General features: G+C 45.6%; 1 protein-coding gene across 3 annotated transcripts in view; it reads right to left on the bottom strand.

Moving 5' to 3' along the window:
• Nucleotides 1-13,046, bottom strand: part of LOC128698048 (uncharacterized) — a 76,287-nt gene that overhangs the window by 52,983 nt on the left and 10,258 nt on the right. The window contains exons 2-5 of one of the 3 annotated variants that reach the window (XM_070097585.1): nt 10,485-11,871; nt 8,835-9,006; nt 5,183-5,407; nt 4,242-4,385 (exon numbers count right to left, since the gene is read on the bottom strand). In XM_070097585.1, coding sequence (XP_069953686.1) covers nt 4,242-4,385; nt 5,183-5,407; nt 8,835-9,006; nt 10,485-11,200 — 1,257 coding nt within the window. In that variant the 5' untranslated portion in view covers nt 11,201-11,871. The remainder of the gene's footprint in view (nt 1-4,241; nt 4,386-5,182; nt 5,408-8,834; nt 9,007-10,484; nt 11,872-13,046) is intronic. The other 2 variants (XM_070097586.1, XM_053790110.2) reach the window with 2 other exon arrangements.

Genomic DNA, 13,046 nt, shown 5'->3' with positions numbered 1-13,046 from the left:
TATACCATTTATTTCCAATGTTGGTGGTGGTGGTGGTGGTAGTAGTAGTAGTAATAGTAACAACCCAAAGCCTACCCTTGACCATGACATACAAGGCCCAGGGTAATTTTTAAAGATTTTTTTTTTTTTGTGCGGGAAAAAAAAAGCTCGCTTTATATACAGGAAAATGCGTTAACTGTCATAAGTAACAAGTGACTTACGTACACCTGTTACCACCTGCTGATAACATCTACGTGTCACCAGTAAATGACACGTGCAAGTGTCACCATCAGCTGCTGACACTCGTGTGTCATCAGTTACTGATAAGGCTGAGATCGTCTTATCTTTTTCTTCCATTATCAAAGTATATTTAAATAAAATTATTAAAACCCACTTTTACCTTCCTCATCCCATCTGCTTCTTCCATTTTCACTATCTTCCTTCTGCCTCGTCCCCTTTCTCAGTCCTAAAATTATCTTTCCCCCTTCTTCCTATTTTCCTTTGTACCTCTTTCCTTCTTAAAATAAGAACATAAGAAAGGAGGAACACTGCAGGTCTACTGACCCATACTAGGCTGGACCTTCTCAAACCCACTAACAAAAATATTTGGTCAGCCCATTTTCAATGCTACCCAAGGAATAAGCTTCAACAGCCCTCCTCGTTATCAATCTTACTGGAGTTGTCTACACTTTACTTTCCTCTCCTCTCCCATTTCTCCTTCCCCCTTCTCTTTCCTCCCTCCCTCTTTCCCCTCTCTCCTCTCCCCTTCCTCCCTCCCTCTTTCCTGTTCGTCAAACTCATCTTCCTTACTTGCCCCTGAAGCAAGACAACTTGCTTATAAAGTAACTTAGAAACACTTCAACGGGGCAACAATCACCCACCAACAAGGCAACAATCCTTCAATGAAACAACAATCACCCTTCAACGGGGCAACAATAATTCCATGGAGCAACAATCACAAAGGAGCATCACCCATCAACAAGGCAATCACAACAATGGAGCAATAATCACCCGTCAATGTGGCAACAATCACAACGGAGCAACAATCTCAACAACGGGGCAACAATCACACAACAATCATCCTTCAACGTCTTTAGTGACATTAACAGTAACTGCCTGGTTAAAGCTGGTCCAAATGAGCAATTAACCTCACTCGTGCTGACGTCATAGACGCTACTAGACTATTCATGGGAAGCGCCAAAACCGTATGGGTTATACAGCACGGGGGGGAGGAATCAAGTTTGATCAGAGGAAAGGGAGGGATGTAGCTCTAATTCTCCGAATCAAGAGCCCACCACCAGGACCTTCCCTGGAAAGAATAGCTACGTCCTTGAACGGCGAGTCCCAAAACTTACATTCAATACGTTTCTCACTACCTGGCACTGGTCAATACAACGTTTCTCACTACCTGGCACTGGTCAATACAACGTTTCTCACTACCTGGCACTGGTCAATACAACGTTTCTCACTACCTGGCACTGGTCAATACAACGTTTCTCACTACCTGGCACTGGTCAATACAACGTTTCTCACTACCTGGCACTGGTCAATACAACGTTTCTCACTACCTGGCACTGGTCAATACAACGTTTCTCACTACCTGGCACTGGTCAATACAACGTTTCTCACTACCTGGCACTGGTCAATACAACGTTTCTCACTACCTGGCACTGGTCAATACAACGTTTCTCACTACCTGGCACTGGTCAATACAACGTTTCTCACTACCTGGCACTGGTCAATACAACGTTTCTCACTACCTGGCACTGGTCAATACAACGTTCTTTACTACCTGGCACAGGTCAATACAACGTTCCTCACCCCCCTGGCACAGGTCAATACAACGTTCCTCACCCCCTGACACTGGTCAATACAACGTTCCTCACCCCCTGGTACTGGTCAATACAACGTTCCTCACCCCCCTGGCACTGGTCAATACAAAGTTTCTCACCTTCCTGGCACTGGTCAATACAACGTTCCTCACCCCCCTGGCACAGGTCAATACAACGTTCCTCACCCCCTGGCACTGGTCAATACAACGTTCCTCACCCCCTGGCACTGGTCAATACAACGTTCCTCACCCCCCTGGCATTGGCCAATACAACGTTTCTCACCCCCTGGCACTGGTCAATACAAAGTTTCTCACCTTCCTGGCACTGGTCAATACAACGTTCCTCACCCCCTGGCACTGGTCAATACAACGTTCCTCACCAACTGGCACTGGTCAATACGTTTCTCACCTCCCTGGCACTGGTCAATACAACGTTTCTCACATCCTGGCACTGGTAATACGTTTCTCACCTCCCTGGCACTGATCAATACAACGCTCCTCACCCCCTGGCACTGGTCAATATAACGTTCCTCACCCCTGGCACTGGTCAATACAACGTTCCTCACCCCCTGGCACTGGTCAATACGTTTCTCACCTGGCACTGGTCAATACGTTCCTCACCCCCTGGCACTGGTCAATACGTTAACATCCTGGCACTGGTCAATACAACGCTTTTCACCTCCCTGGCACTGGTCAATACAACGTTTTTCACCTCCCTGGAACTGGTCAATACAACGTTCCTCACCCCCTGGCACTGGTCAATACAACGTTCCTCACCCCCTGGCACTGGTCAATACAACGTTCCTCACCCCCTGGCACTGGTCAATACAACGTTCCTCACCCCCTGGCACTAGTCAATACAAAGTTTCTCACCTGGCACTGGTCAATACATTCCTCACCTGGCACTGGTCAATACAACGTTTCTCACATCCTGGCACTGGTCAATACAACGTTCCTCACCCCCTGGCACTGGTCAATACAACGTTTCTCACATCCTGGCACTGGTCAATGCAATTTTCCTCACCCCCTGGCACTGGTCAATACAACGTGCCTCACCCCCTGGCACTGGTCAATACAACCTTCCTCACCCCCTGGCACTGGTCAATACAACCTTCCTCACCCCCTGGCACTGGTCAATACAACGTTTCTCACATCCTGGCACTGGTCAATACTATGTTCCTTACCCCTGGCACTGGTCAATACAACGTTTCTCACTACCTGGCACTGGTCAATACAACGTTCACCTCCTGACACTGGTCAATACAACGTTTCTCACATCCTGGCACTGGTCAATACAACGTTCCTCACCCCTGGCACTGGTCAATACAACGTTCCTCACCCCTGGCACTGGTCAATACAACGTTCCTCACCCTCTGGCACTTATCAATACAAAGTTTCTCACCTGGCACTGGTCAATACATTCCTCACCTGGCACTGGTCAATACAACGTTTCTCACATCCTGGCACTGGTCAATACAGCGTTCCTCACCCCTGGCACTGGTCAATACAACGTTCCTCACCCCCTGGCACTGGTCAATACAACGTTCCTCACCCCCTGGCACTGGTCAATACAACATTCCTCTCACTGGCACTGGTCAATACATTCCTCACTCCCTGGCACTGGTCAATACAACATTCCTCACCCCCTGGCACTGGTCAATGCAACGTTCCTCATCCCCTGGCACTGGTCAATATAACATTCCTCACTCCCTGGCACTGGACACGTCCCCTCCCCATCCTCCTGGCACTCATTAAAATCTTTAACATTAAAAAACTGACTCAAGAAATCGTAATAACACGATTGCAAACAAACCATACCCCCGGCTGGGATTGAACCCGCGGTCATAGTCTCAAAACTCCAGCCCGTCGCGTTAGCCACTAGACCAGCTAGTGGTGTAGAAATATACCTAGTTGGATGAATCTTATTGTGGCTAGCTGGTCTAGTGGCTAACGCGACGGGCTGGAGTTTTGAGACTATGACCGCGGGTTCAATCCCGGCCGGGGGTATGGTTTAAAAAACTGAATTAGGCCGAGTATAGTAAGGATGAGTTTCTAGGACTCTGGGGACATTCTCTGTCTCTCCCGCACCTTCGATGGATGTGACACTGAGCGAGTGTATGTGAACAGAGAGAAGACAGAGAAGAAAGATGTACTCACCTATATGGTTTCAGGGATCGAGTCACAGCTCCTGGTGCGTCTGTATGCCCCTCTGGCTGTATTTCTCTCTCTCTCTCTCTCTCTCTCTCTCTCTCTCTCTCTCTCTCTCTCTCTCTCTCTCTCTCTCTCTCTCTCCTTACTTAACAAATCAAGTATGGAGCCCCCACCACTTATATAGCCTAGAATGACCCACGTATCTATAAAAATCAATTTTATCACATCTGTTATGAAGCAGAACGTGAAAAGTGAAGGTATGTAAACAGAGGCACTATACCTGGTGGGTGTGCCACATGACGTCCATGTCATAGCAGGGTACGAGGAAGTGATGAGGGTAGGCAGCCTTCAGTGCCAGGAACTGTCTGTAGCGTCGCTCGCTGTACCTCAGAAAACCTTTCCGTCTGTGGTGAGGTAAACACACCTGCCACCAGGTACATAAACAAACCAGTTACATCTCTCTTCACATTGTAAAAAAAACATTTAACATATGCTACTTATACGCTTTTTTTTTTTTGACTCGATATATCAGCACTCGAGGTATACAAGAACCCTCAATGAAAAGTCACTTTTGACTTTTTGGGGTTATCCTAGGTAATTTACACACGTGACTTTCAAATACTATTTCTCCAAGGTTGATGGACTGATTACATCTTCATTTCACTACTATAACTACTGCTGCCTCTATATTTGACTGAAGAAGCCTACTGTGTGTAGGTGAAACATTTGGAGACCTTAGTATTGCACACGAGTCTTAATCAACTTGTTGGTATATTATACAATTTTCAACATAAATGAGACTAATAAATTGCTTTACATAAAGCTCCTTGTTATGTAGAGCATTTCAGTCTTAAAATTTAACTTTGAATTGCTGGACAATGAAACAACATTAGGCTATGTGACCATAGAATATGGTGAGGTGGGAAGGAAGACGCGAAACAGAAAATGGATGGTACGAGTAAGGGGGCAGGAGGAGGCAGACACAAGGAATAGCGGCCCTTTCACTTGCCGCATTTTCCGGCATGCAAGACGCACAAATACAAGACATACAAGACGATGTAAACAACTGCTAAAGCGTGTAACCCAAAGCCTACCCTCGACCCTGACCTTGAGCATACAAGGCGCAGGCTGATTTTCAAACAAGTTTTGTGGGATAAAAACGCGCGCGTTATATGGCGGAAAACACTATTTCAAACCCATAAAGATGCGTAAAGGGCTCACCTGGTAGAAGAAAGCCCCTTGTCTTTCGACAGCTGCACGGAGGTCGTAAGACAGCCTTGAGGAGAAGGCAGCTGTGCTCATGGAGTGGGCTTTGTTGACCTGCTGCTGACTGCCCTCCGTGCTAGTGTTAACATTAGTCTCAGTATCAAGGGTCACCTCCCACGGCTCGTTGGGGTATGCTGCCTCCCATGCCACCCGTCCCTTTTCCCGGGCCTTCTCCAACCCCTATGTCCAAGGACGGAAAAAAAAAAACTTGTGGTTTATTAAGGGGCCTGGTTTATTATGAGGCCTGGTCTCAGACAAGGCCGCGAGGGCTCGAAACCCCCTCCAGGTAAACCTAAGTTCCGTTGTCTTTTAATAACATGTTCATTTTTCCACTATAATCTACCTTGTCCATAATTACTATCGCATTTGCTTTGACTGTTTCGTAAAGTGAAGTTTTGGATCTTTCCTTAATTCATGGTATAACTTAACAAATTTTTGATGACAATTGTGTTGTAGAGGTGTGAGCAAAGTTCACTCAGTTAAGATCCTGGACTTCACCTTACGAAACAATGCAAATGTGATGGTAATTATGGACAGGTAGATTATAGTGGAAAAATGAGCATGATATTAGAAGACGGGGGAACTTACGTACCTCTTAATTCATCATTGATATTCTGTCCTAAATTATAATAACAAAAAGGTACAATGCCGAGACTGGAACAATACACAAATAACCCTTATATAGAAAACCTTATGACGACGTTTCGGCCCGAGTTTGGTCACTTAAAATTGGACCGAAACGTCGTCACAAGATTCTCTTATGTGCGGGTTGCATGTAAGAATGAAGGAACACTGCAGAAGGCCTACTGGCGCATGCTAGGCAGGACCAATTGCACTCGTCCAACCTATATTAGAGCTACCTAAAGTTCTTGCCTCAATGACGCTACCTGCGAGGTTGTTCCACTCGTCTACACCTCCATCACTTACACGAGGCTCAGGTAGGTGAAACGCCTATTAAAGGCTTCATTCTGCTGAATACACAAGAGGGAAATAGCATCGTAGCAGGCCTACTGGCCCATACCAGGGAGCTCCAACTCACACCAAACCACACCTAGTTGTGCAAGAAAGGTATACAATACCGACAAGATGAAAGTTAAGACATAGTTCTACTGTCTTCTAATTATGTCCTTGAATCTGTATTGATAGCATGCGTCTTAACTTTCATCTTGTCGATATTGTGTATACCTTTCTTGCACAAGTTGTCAGACACTGCAACATCATGGAATCTTGGTTCAGAGGACATCTACAAGACCTTCGCGGCTACAACAACTAACCCATCCCTTTGGGTGTGATCTACTTCCACTGGGGAATCCCGCCTGCTAGTGACTATGCCCTTGTCTGCTACACGTCCCTATCCACTGGCGCCTATATAAACGCCAGTCTTCTTGCCTTTATTTATTTATTTATTTATTATCAATTTGAGCACACATACAGAGGTACAAAAAAATACAGATAAGAGCAGCATGCCAAAGCCACTTATACTATGCATAGCATTACGGGCTGGCTTAAAATTAACTTAAGATTAACTAAGCAATGATGAAATCAGTGATAAAACATTAATGTAAACAGATTACTATAAAGCACAAGTGAGTATTACAAAGACAGGTCATATGGTTGCATTCAGTCATATGAAGGATTCTGTTAGGTAATGTATTTAAAAAATAATAAAGTTAGATTCGGTTTTCGGTTTAACATTTATGTGATATAATTGTGAGAAACATTTAAGATATACAATTTATAAGGTTCAGTTATTCAGTATTTATTTGGTTTTGGGTGAGTAAGTGATCTTTGAGTAGAGACTTGAATTTATAAACAGGTAGTGTTTCTTTTATATTTACAGGTAATGAATTCCAGATTCTAGGGCCTTTTATGTGCATTGAGTTTTTGCATAGTGTGAGATGGACACGAGGAACATCAAAGAGTGATCTGTGCCTTGTGTTATGGTCATGTGTTCTGTTGAGGTTGGCAAGGAGATGTTTGAGGGGAGGGTTAATATCAGAGTTAAGTGTTCTATGTGTGTAATAGGTGCAGTAATAAGTATGGATGTTTTGTATGGTGAGTAGGTTTAGTGTATTGAATATTGGTGGAGTGTGCTGCCTGTAGTGAGAATTTGTTATCATTCTAACTGCATTCTAACTTTGCTCCAAAATCTCTACCACCACGGTGCTCTCAACACTAACTCCAAGGCTGAGGGACCGATTACCTCATCTTTTGTATATAGTTCTACTGTCTTCTAATTATGTCCTAGAATCTGTGTTGATAAAGCCACTGGATAGCGAAATGTCTACAATAAAGATAACCAGATGTTGCACATGTCTTAACTGTTATCAAACCATACCTACTTAAGTACATCTTTTAAACCACTTCAAGCACACAATCCTTTCCACTTAAAGAGGTACGATAAAGCCCTTGTAATAGGAAGTATGTGGACCTAGTTGTGTAAGAATGGTATGTAATACCGACAAGATGAAATTAAGACACATGTGCAACATCTGGGTATCTTTATTGTAGACGTTTCGCCATCCAGTGGCTTTATCAATACAAATTTTAGGACATAACTTTAAGACATGTACATAACCTTCACGACTACGACAACTACTACTACAACTAACCCATCTCTTTGGGAAGGACCTACTTCCACTGGGGAATCCCGCCTACCAGTGACTATGCCCTCGTCTGCTACACCTGACGTTACTATATAAGAGCCAGGCTCCTTTCTTCTGGTTCAGAATCTCCACGACTATGGTGCTCTTCGCACCTACTCCTAGGTTGAGGGACTGATTACCTCATCTTCTGTACATAGTTCTACTGTCTTCAAGTTATGTCCTAGAATTTGTATTGATAAAGCCACTGGGTGGCGAAACGTCTACAATAAAGATACCCAGATGTTGCACATGTGTCTTAATTTCATGTGGACCTAATAACGAACAGAGCAGAGTGGTACCTGGAGCTACGACTAGACCCCTGCAACCATAAATAGGCGAGTACTTGTGTCCGGTAAACATGTACATGGACCATCCCTTGGATATGACCTAGTTCCATTGGGGAATCCCGCCTATAAATAACAATGCCTTCGTCTGCTGTACGTTCCTCATCTAACGCCAGTATATAAAGGCCAAGCTTCATGTCTGTGCTTCAGATTCTTCAAGACTACGGTGCTCTTCAACTACAAGGCTGAGGGACTGATTAAGATAAGGTTATGCTCGGATTTTTAGCCCCGGAGGGTTAGCCATCCAGGATAACCCAAGAAAAGCAGTGCGTCATCGAGGACTGTCTTATTTACACTGGGGTCCTCAATCTAGTCTCTCAGGATGCAACCCACACCAGTCGACTAACACCCAGGTACCTACTTGCTTGCTAGTGAACGGGACAATAGGTTTAAGGAAACACGCCCAATGTTTCTGCTCTTGAAGGAGATCGAACCACGGACACTAAGCATGTGAAGCGAGAGCGTTGCCTACTAGGCCACGGTATATAATTCTACATTCTTCACATTATCTTCTTGTATTGATGAAGCCACTGGTTGGCGAAACGTCTACAAATAAAATATATGCAAATATTGCACATCATTTTTCAGCCATGCCATAGAGAAAGTGTAGATAGATACCTTGCGTGTCATGAGGCGGTGAGGGACGAGGGTGCCAGTGAGGTTGAGACAGTCTTGGTGGTAGTGTTGAGGAGCCAACATGTGCACCAGCCACACCCAGTGCACATCCACGGGAGGAGCCGCACCAGTGCACTCCCCACCTCCCACCAGTGGCAGCCAACACTCCTCATACCTGATCACACACCAAAAATCAACATTATTAAGAGTACATTTACAAGGTGTACTAATCTCATCCCATACTAAGAACAAAAAGGCACAATACCGTAACTGGAACAATACACAAATAACCCGCACATAGGAGAGAAGGAAGCTTATGACGACGTTTCGGTCCGACTTGTAAATGGTCCAAGTCGGACCATTTATGTGCGGGTTGTATATAATCCCACACTACATGTGGTTTTTACACCACATGTGTAAGATTATACAAGATTGTAAACAAACCACGGAACGGGCAAGGACTGAACCCATGGCAAGTCTGAGTCGTAAAACTCCAGGTCAGTGCGCAGCCAGCTGGCCCAGAATTAAATCCTGCCCGTTCCGTGTTTCTTCTTTCTCTGAAGAAAATTCTTTGTAACTTTTTTTTTTTTTACTCGTGGTATTAAACGTGAAATTTTATTGCTATTACATTAAACGAGGGAAGCGCTAATCCTGTAGGGGTTATAGTCCCTGGGGAATGGGAGGTAATTCGGCAGAATCCAAGGAAACGAAGGCTAGCTCCATTTCTTTGGATCAAGATCATTCCACCAGCACCAAGGCACCCCTTCTACCTTGACTGAAGTCTCATATATTAAGCATTTTTTCCTAAATTTGCTTCTAAAAGACAAGTGAACTATAGATATATTATTATTATAATCAAGGGGGAAGCGCTAAACCCGGAGGATTATACAGCGCCTGGGGGGGGATGTGGAAGGCATTCAGGCTTTTAATTCGGGGAACTGGAGCACAGATCCAATTCCCTAAATCAAGAGCCCCTCACCAACATCAAGGAACCTTCCTTGAGGGGAACTATAGATAAAAATCCAGATGTACTCCTGTTAACCCTTCTGGGGCCTAGTTCCTAGGCCTCTTGTGTATCCATATGCTCTTGCGCTACCATCTATAGGATGAATATGGCTTGCACAAACTAGCCACTATCATCCACAGGATATGGGGTGCACAATAAACTAGCCACTTCGGCGGCAAAATCTAAATCTAATCTGAAGTCTCTCAGCCCAGGCTGACAGATGTCAACACTAAGTTATATCTCGTGTGATGAAGATGACAGGGCAAAATGTAACTATGGTATAAACCTTGGTAAATGATACCTACAAATTGGTCTAGAAAAAACAGGTAAGCAAACACTAGGTCACATTTATTAGAAAACGTTTCGGTCCTGAGACCTTGATCACTTTAACACGCAGATTAAAATGACAGTATATATAGGTTATTTATACAGGCCATATATTTATATATAATCCCATTCATAGACCATATATATACTGCCATTTAATCTATGTTAGACGTAATCAAGGTTCCAGGACCGAAATGTTTTCTAGTATGTCCAAGTGTTTGATCACGAGTCTTTTTAAACCAAAACCTAACTACCTTTTGTCCCCACTATTTAATTACCATGTATCTAATGTTGCTAGAGTCAAGTTTAGAGTAGCTCACCTGCGGAGTGCCTGTGTGACGAGGGGACCACGGTAGAGTCCTGGTTGGGAGTCCACACCTGCCAGGAACGACAACAATCTCCTGGCGGCACGCACCAGATTCACACCCACACGCACCTCCCGCACCTTCGGGTGGATAGCAGGCACACTTCTAGTCGGCGTCTGGCTTGCAAAGTTCGTGTTTGACCTTTGACCTGGACGGTCAAATTTCTCAGAATACGGGGGCAGATCAGGGGCGCTGGGCCCGTAGGTGAAGGCAGGGCTGTCAGTGTCGTCTGCTGGAGGCACTGACGGCGCCAACAGGGATTCAAGACCACAGGCATGAAACCCAGGCAAGTTTGAAGGGTCATGGTGGCCGGCAGTGTTCATGGGGGACCTTAGAGATGCGGGTGTTGAGCCACCCACGTCCTCTTCCTCAGCAAGAGGGGCGCTGGGGGTAGGTGGGGACGTCACCGGCTGCAAGAATGAAACCCCGTGACCGGGGGAACTGTTGGTTTCAGCACTGTGTGATATAAGTGCCACCGCCGGGCCATTACTACTAGAATCTACGGGCTCGGAATCATTGAGGTCGCTGGCGCCATCGGACATTTCAGTGGCTAACGCCGAGGTGACGGAAGTAGGTGGTGCAGTGGCAGTGTTGCGAGGTGGGGGAAGGCCCTCGGTGGAGGCATTGGAGGGGGTGCTGAGCCCACAACAAATGGGGTGCAGGGGACGCATCAGTGAGGCTCTTGAAGAGGCATCAGTAGAGGTGGTCAGTGAGGTTGTGGGCAAGTGGCCACAATAAGGTACACACAATGGCAAAGATCAGGTGTAAACACTAATGAGACTAATATCAGAAGAGCAGGGAGGGAGGCGACATCAGTGCTGGGAACAAGGCAGCAGTGCCATCGTAGTGCCACAGTGGAAGAAACTCTTGATGCCGCATATAGTGTGTAGCAAGGATCTTCCGCAGACAGGAATAGAGGCCACGGAAGACTGCAGCCATTGACCAAGCAGCCTGACTGGCCAGACCGGACGGAGGATCGAGCCTCCTCCACTCCTGGCGCGGAGTGATCCACACGGCTGAAGCAGCAGCGGTATATTCAAAGAATGCAACAATTGCAGAGGCCAAAGCAGAGTATGTAATGAGCTTTCAGGGTACGTAGGGAAGATTCATTTAGAATCGGTGAAGCGTCACTTGACTGCTTGAAAGTTTGTAGACCATGCGAAGTGGTGGAGATCATCACAATGCAGGTTATGATAACCAAGGCAGTGTGTGAGGACGACAGTGCACTGTGGTGGGACGTGAGGTAATGTTGCTACATTACTACCAGGCTTGATGAGCAGTGATGAGGAACACTTGTGTCTTGCTGACACGACCAATGATAATAAACTAGAGTGGACGGAGCCTGCAAGAACAAAGAAACGTGTGTGTGTTAATTTCAAGTCTATAATCACGCTGAAGTGCTAAAATCATAAGGATACCTGGAGTATACCTGGGTGTTTCAGGGGTCAATGCCCCCGTGGTCAGGTCCATGACCAGGCCTCGTGGTGGATCAGGGCCTGATTAACCAGACTTACAGTTGGCCGCATGCAAACCGACGTACGAACCACAGCCTGGCTGGTCAGGTACTTATTTTAGGTGCCTGTTCAACTCCGTCTTGAAGACAGCCAGGGGTCTATTGGTAATCCCACTTAAGTATGCTGGGAGGCATCAATATTCACCCCTTCAAGAGCAGCAGCAGATAAAGATGACACCACAAAGTTACTTGACCGGGTTGTGGTCCGTACGTCAGCTTGCGTGCGGCCAGCAGTAACAGCCTGGTTGATCCGACCCTGATCCACCATGAGGCCTGGTCTCAGACCGGGCCGCGGGGGCGTTGACCCCCGAAACCCTCTCCAGGTAAACTTCAGGAAAGACTGCCTTTGAATAACATAAGCTGCATGAAATACTGACTAGCAGCCCAGCCTCAATGATACAAGCTGAATAGGAGATAATTATATCTAAAATGCAAATTCCCTTAATATATCATGCGATAAATTTCTACCCTGGCTTCCCTTACTCTCTTTAATCTACTTAAGAAGGCCTCGGTAAGTGGCCCAATGGCCACTCATGTTACCCTACCTCGATATTAATCTATCACTGTGTATAATCATTTGATTATTTGCGTACAGATTTATTGTACTTGTACAGAACAAAGTCGAGATAGACTACATACCAACAGGAGGTAGAATTGAGAATCTACTCGTATTATTACAATCAGAACTAAGAGCTAAATCCATAAGGATCATACAGTACTGCAGGGTAGGTTGCGCTAAAGATGTAATTTGCCAGATCAGAGACCAGGGAGGATGAAGAATATGCCAGGCAGAGTGAGTAAGGGACGTGAGGAGTGATAAAGGAAAAGTAAAATCAAAGTCGGTGTAATAATGCTGTCGCTGACAGTAAGTCAATGAGGGAGTCTGCGTCAAAGGCGGGGGCTGTCAGCGAGGTCGTCAGATAAAGTAAAGGTGTTAGTGGTGACGACGCCGGAGGTAAATCCTCCGTGCTCGCTGGTAGACGAAAACAGTATCAGCATATGGC

This window comes from Cherax quadricarinatus, chromosome 58 (assembly GCF_038502225.1).
Source record: "Cherax quadricarinatus isolate ZL_2023a chromosome 58, ASM3850222v1, whole genome shotgun sequence".
Taxonomy (NCBI): Eukaryota; Metazoa; Arthropoda; class Malacostraca; order Decapoda; family Parastacidae; genus Cherax; species Cherax quadricarinatus.
The sequence above is the reverse complement of the archived record's forward strand: the minus strand, read 5'-3'. Positions and strand labels throughout refer to the sequence as shown.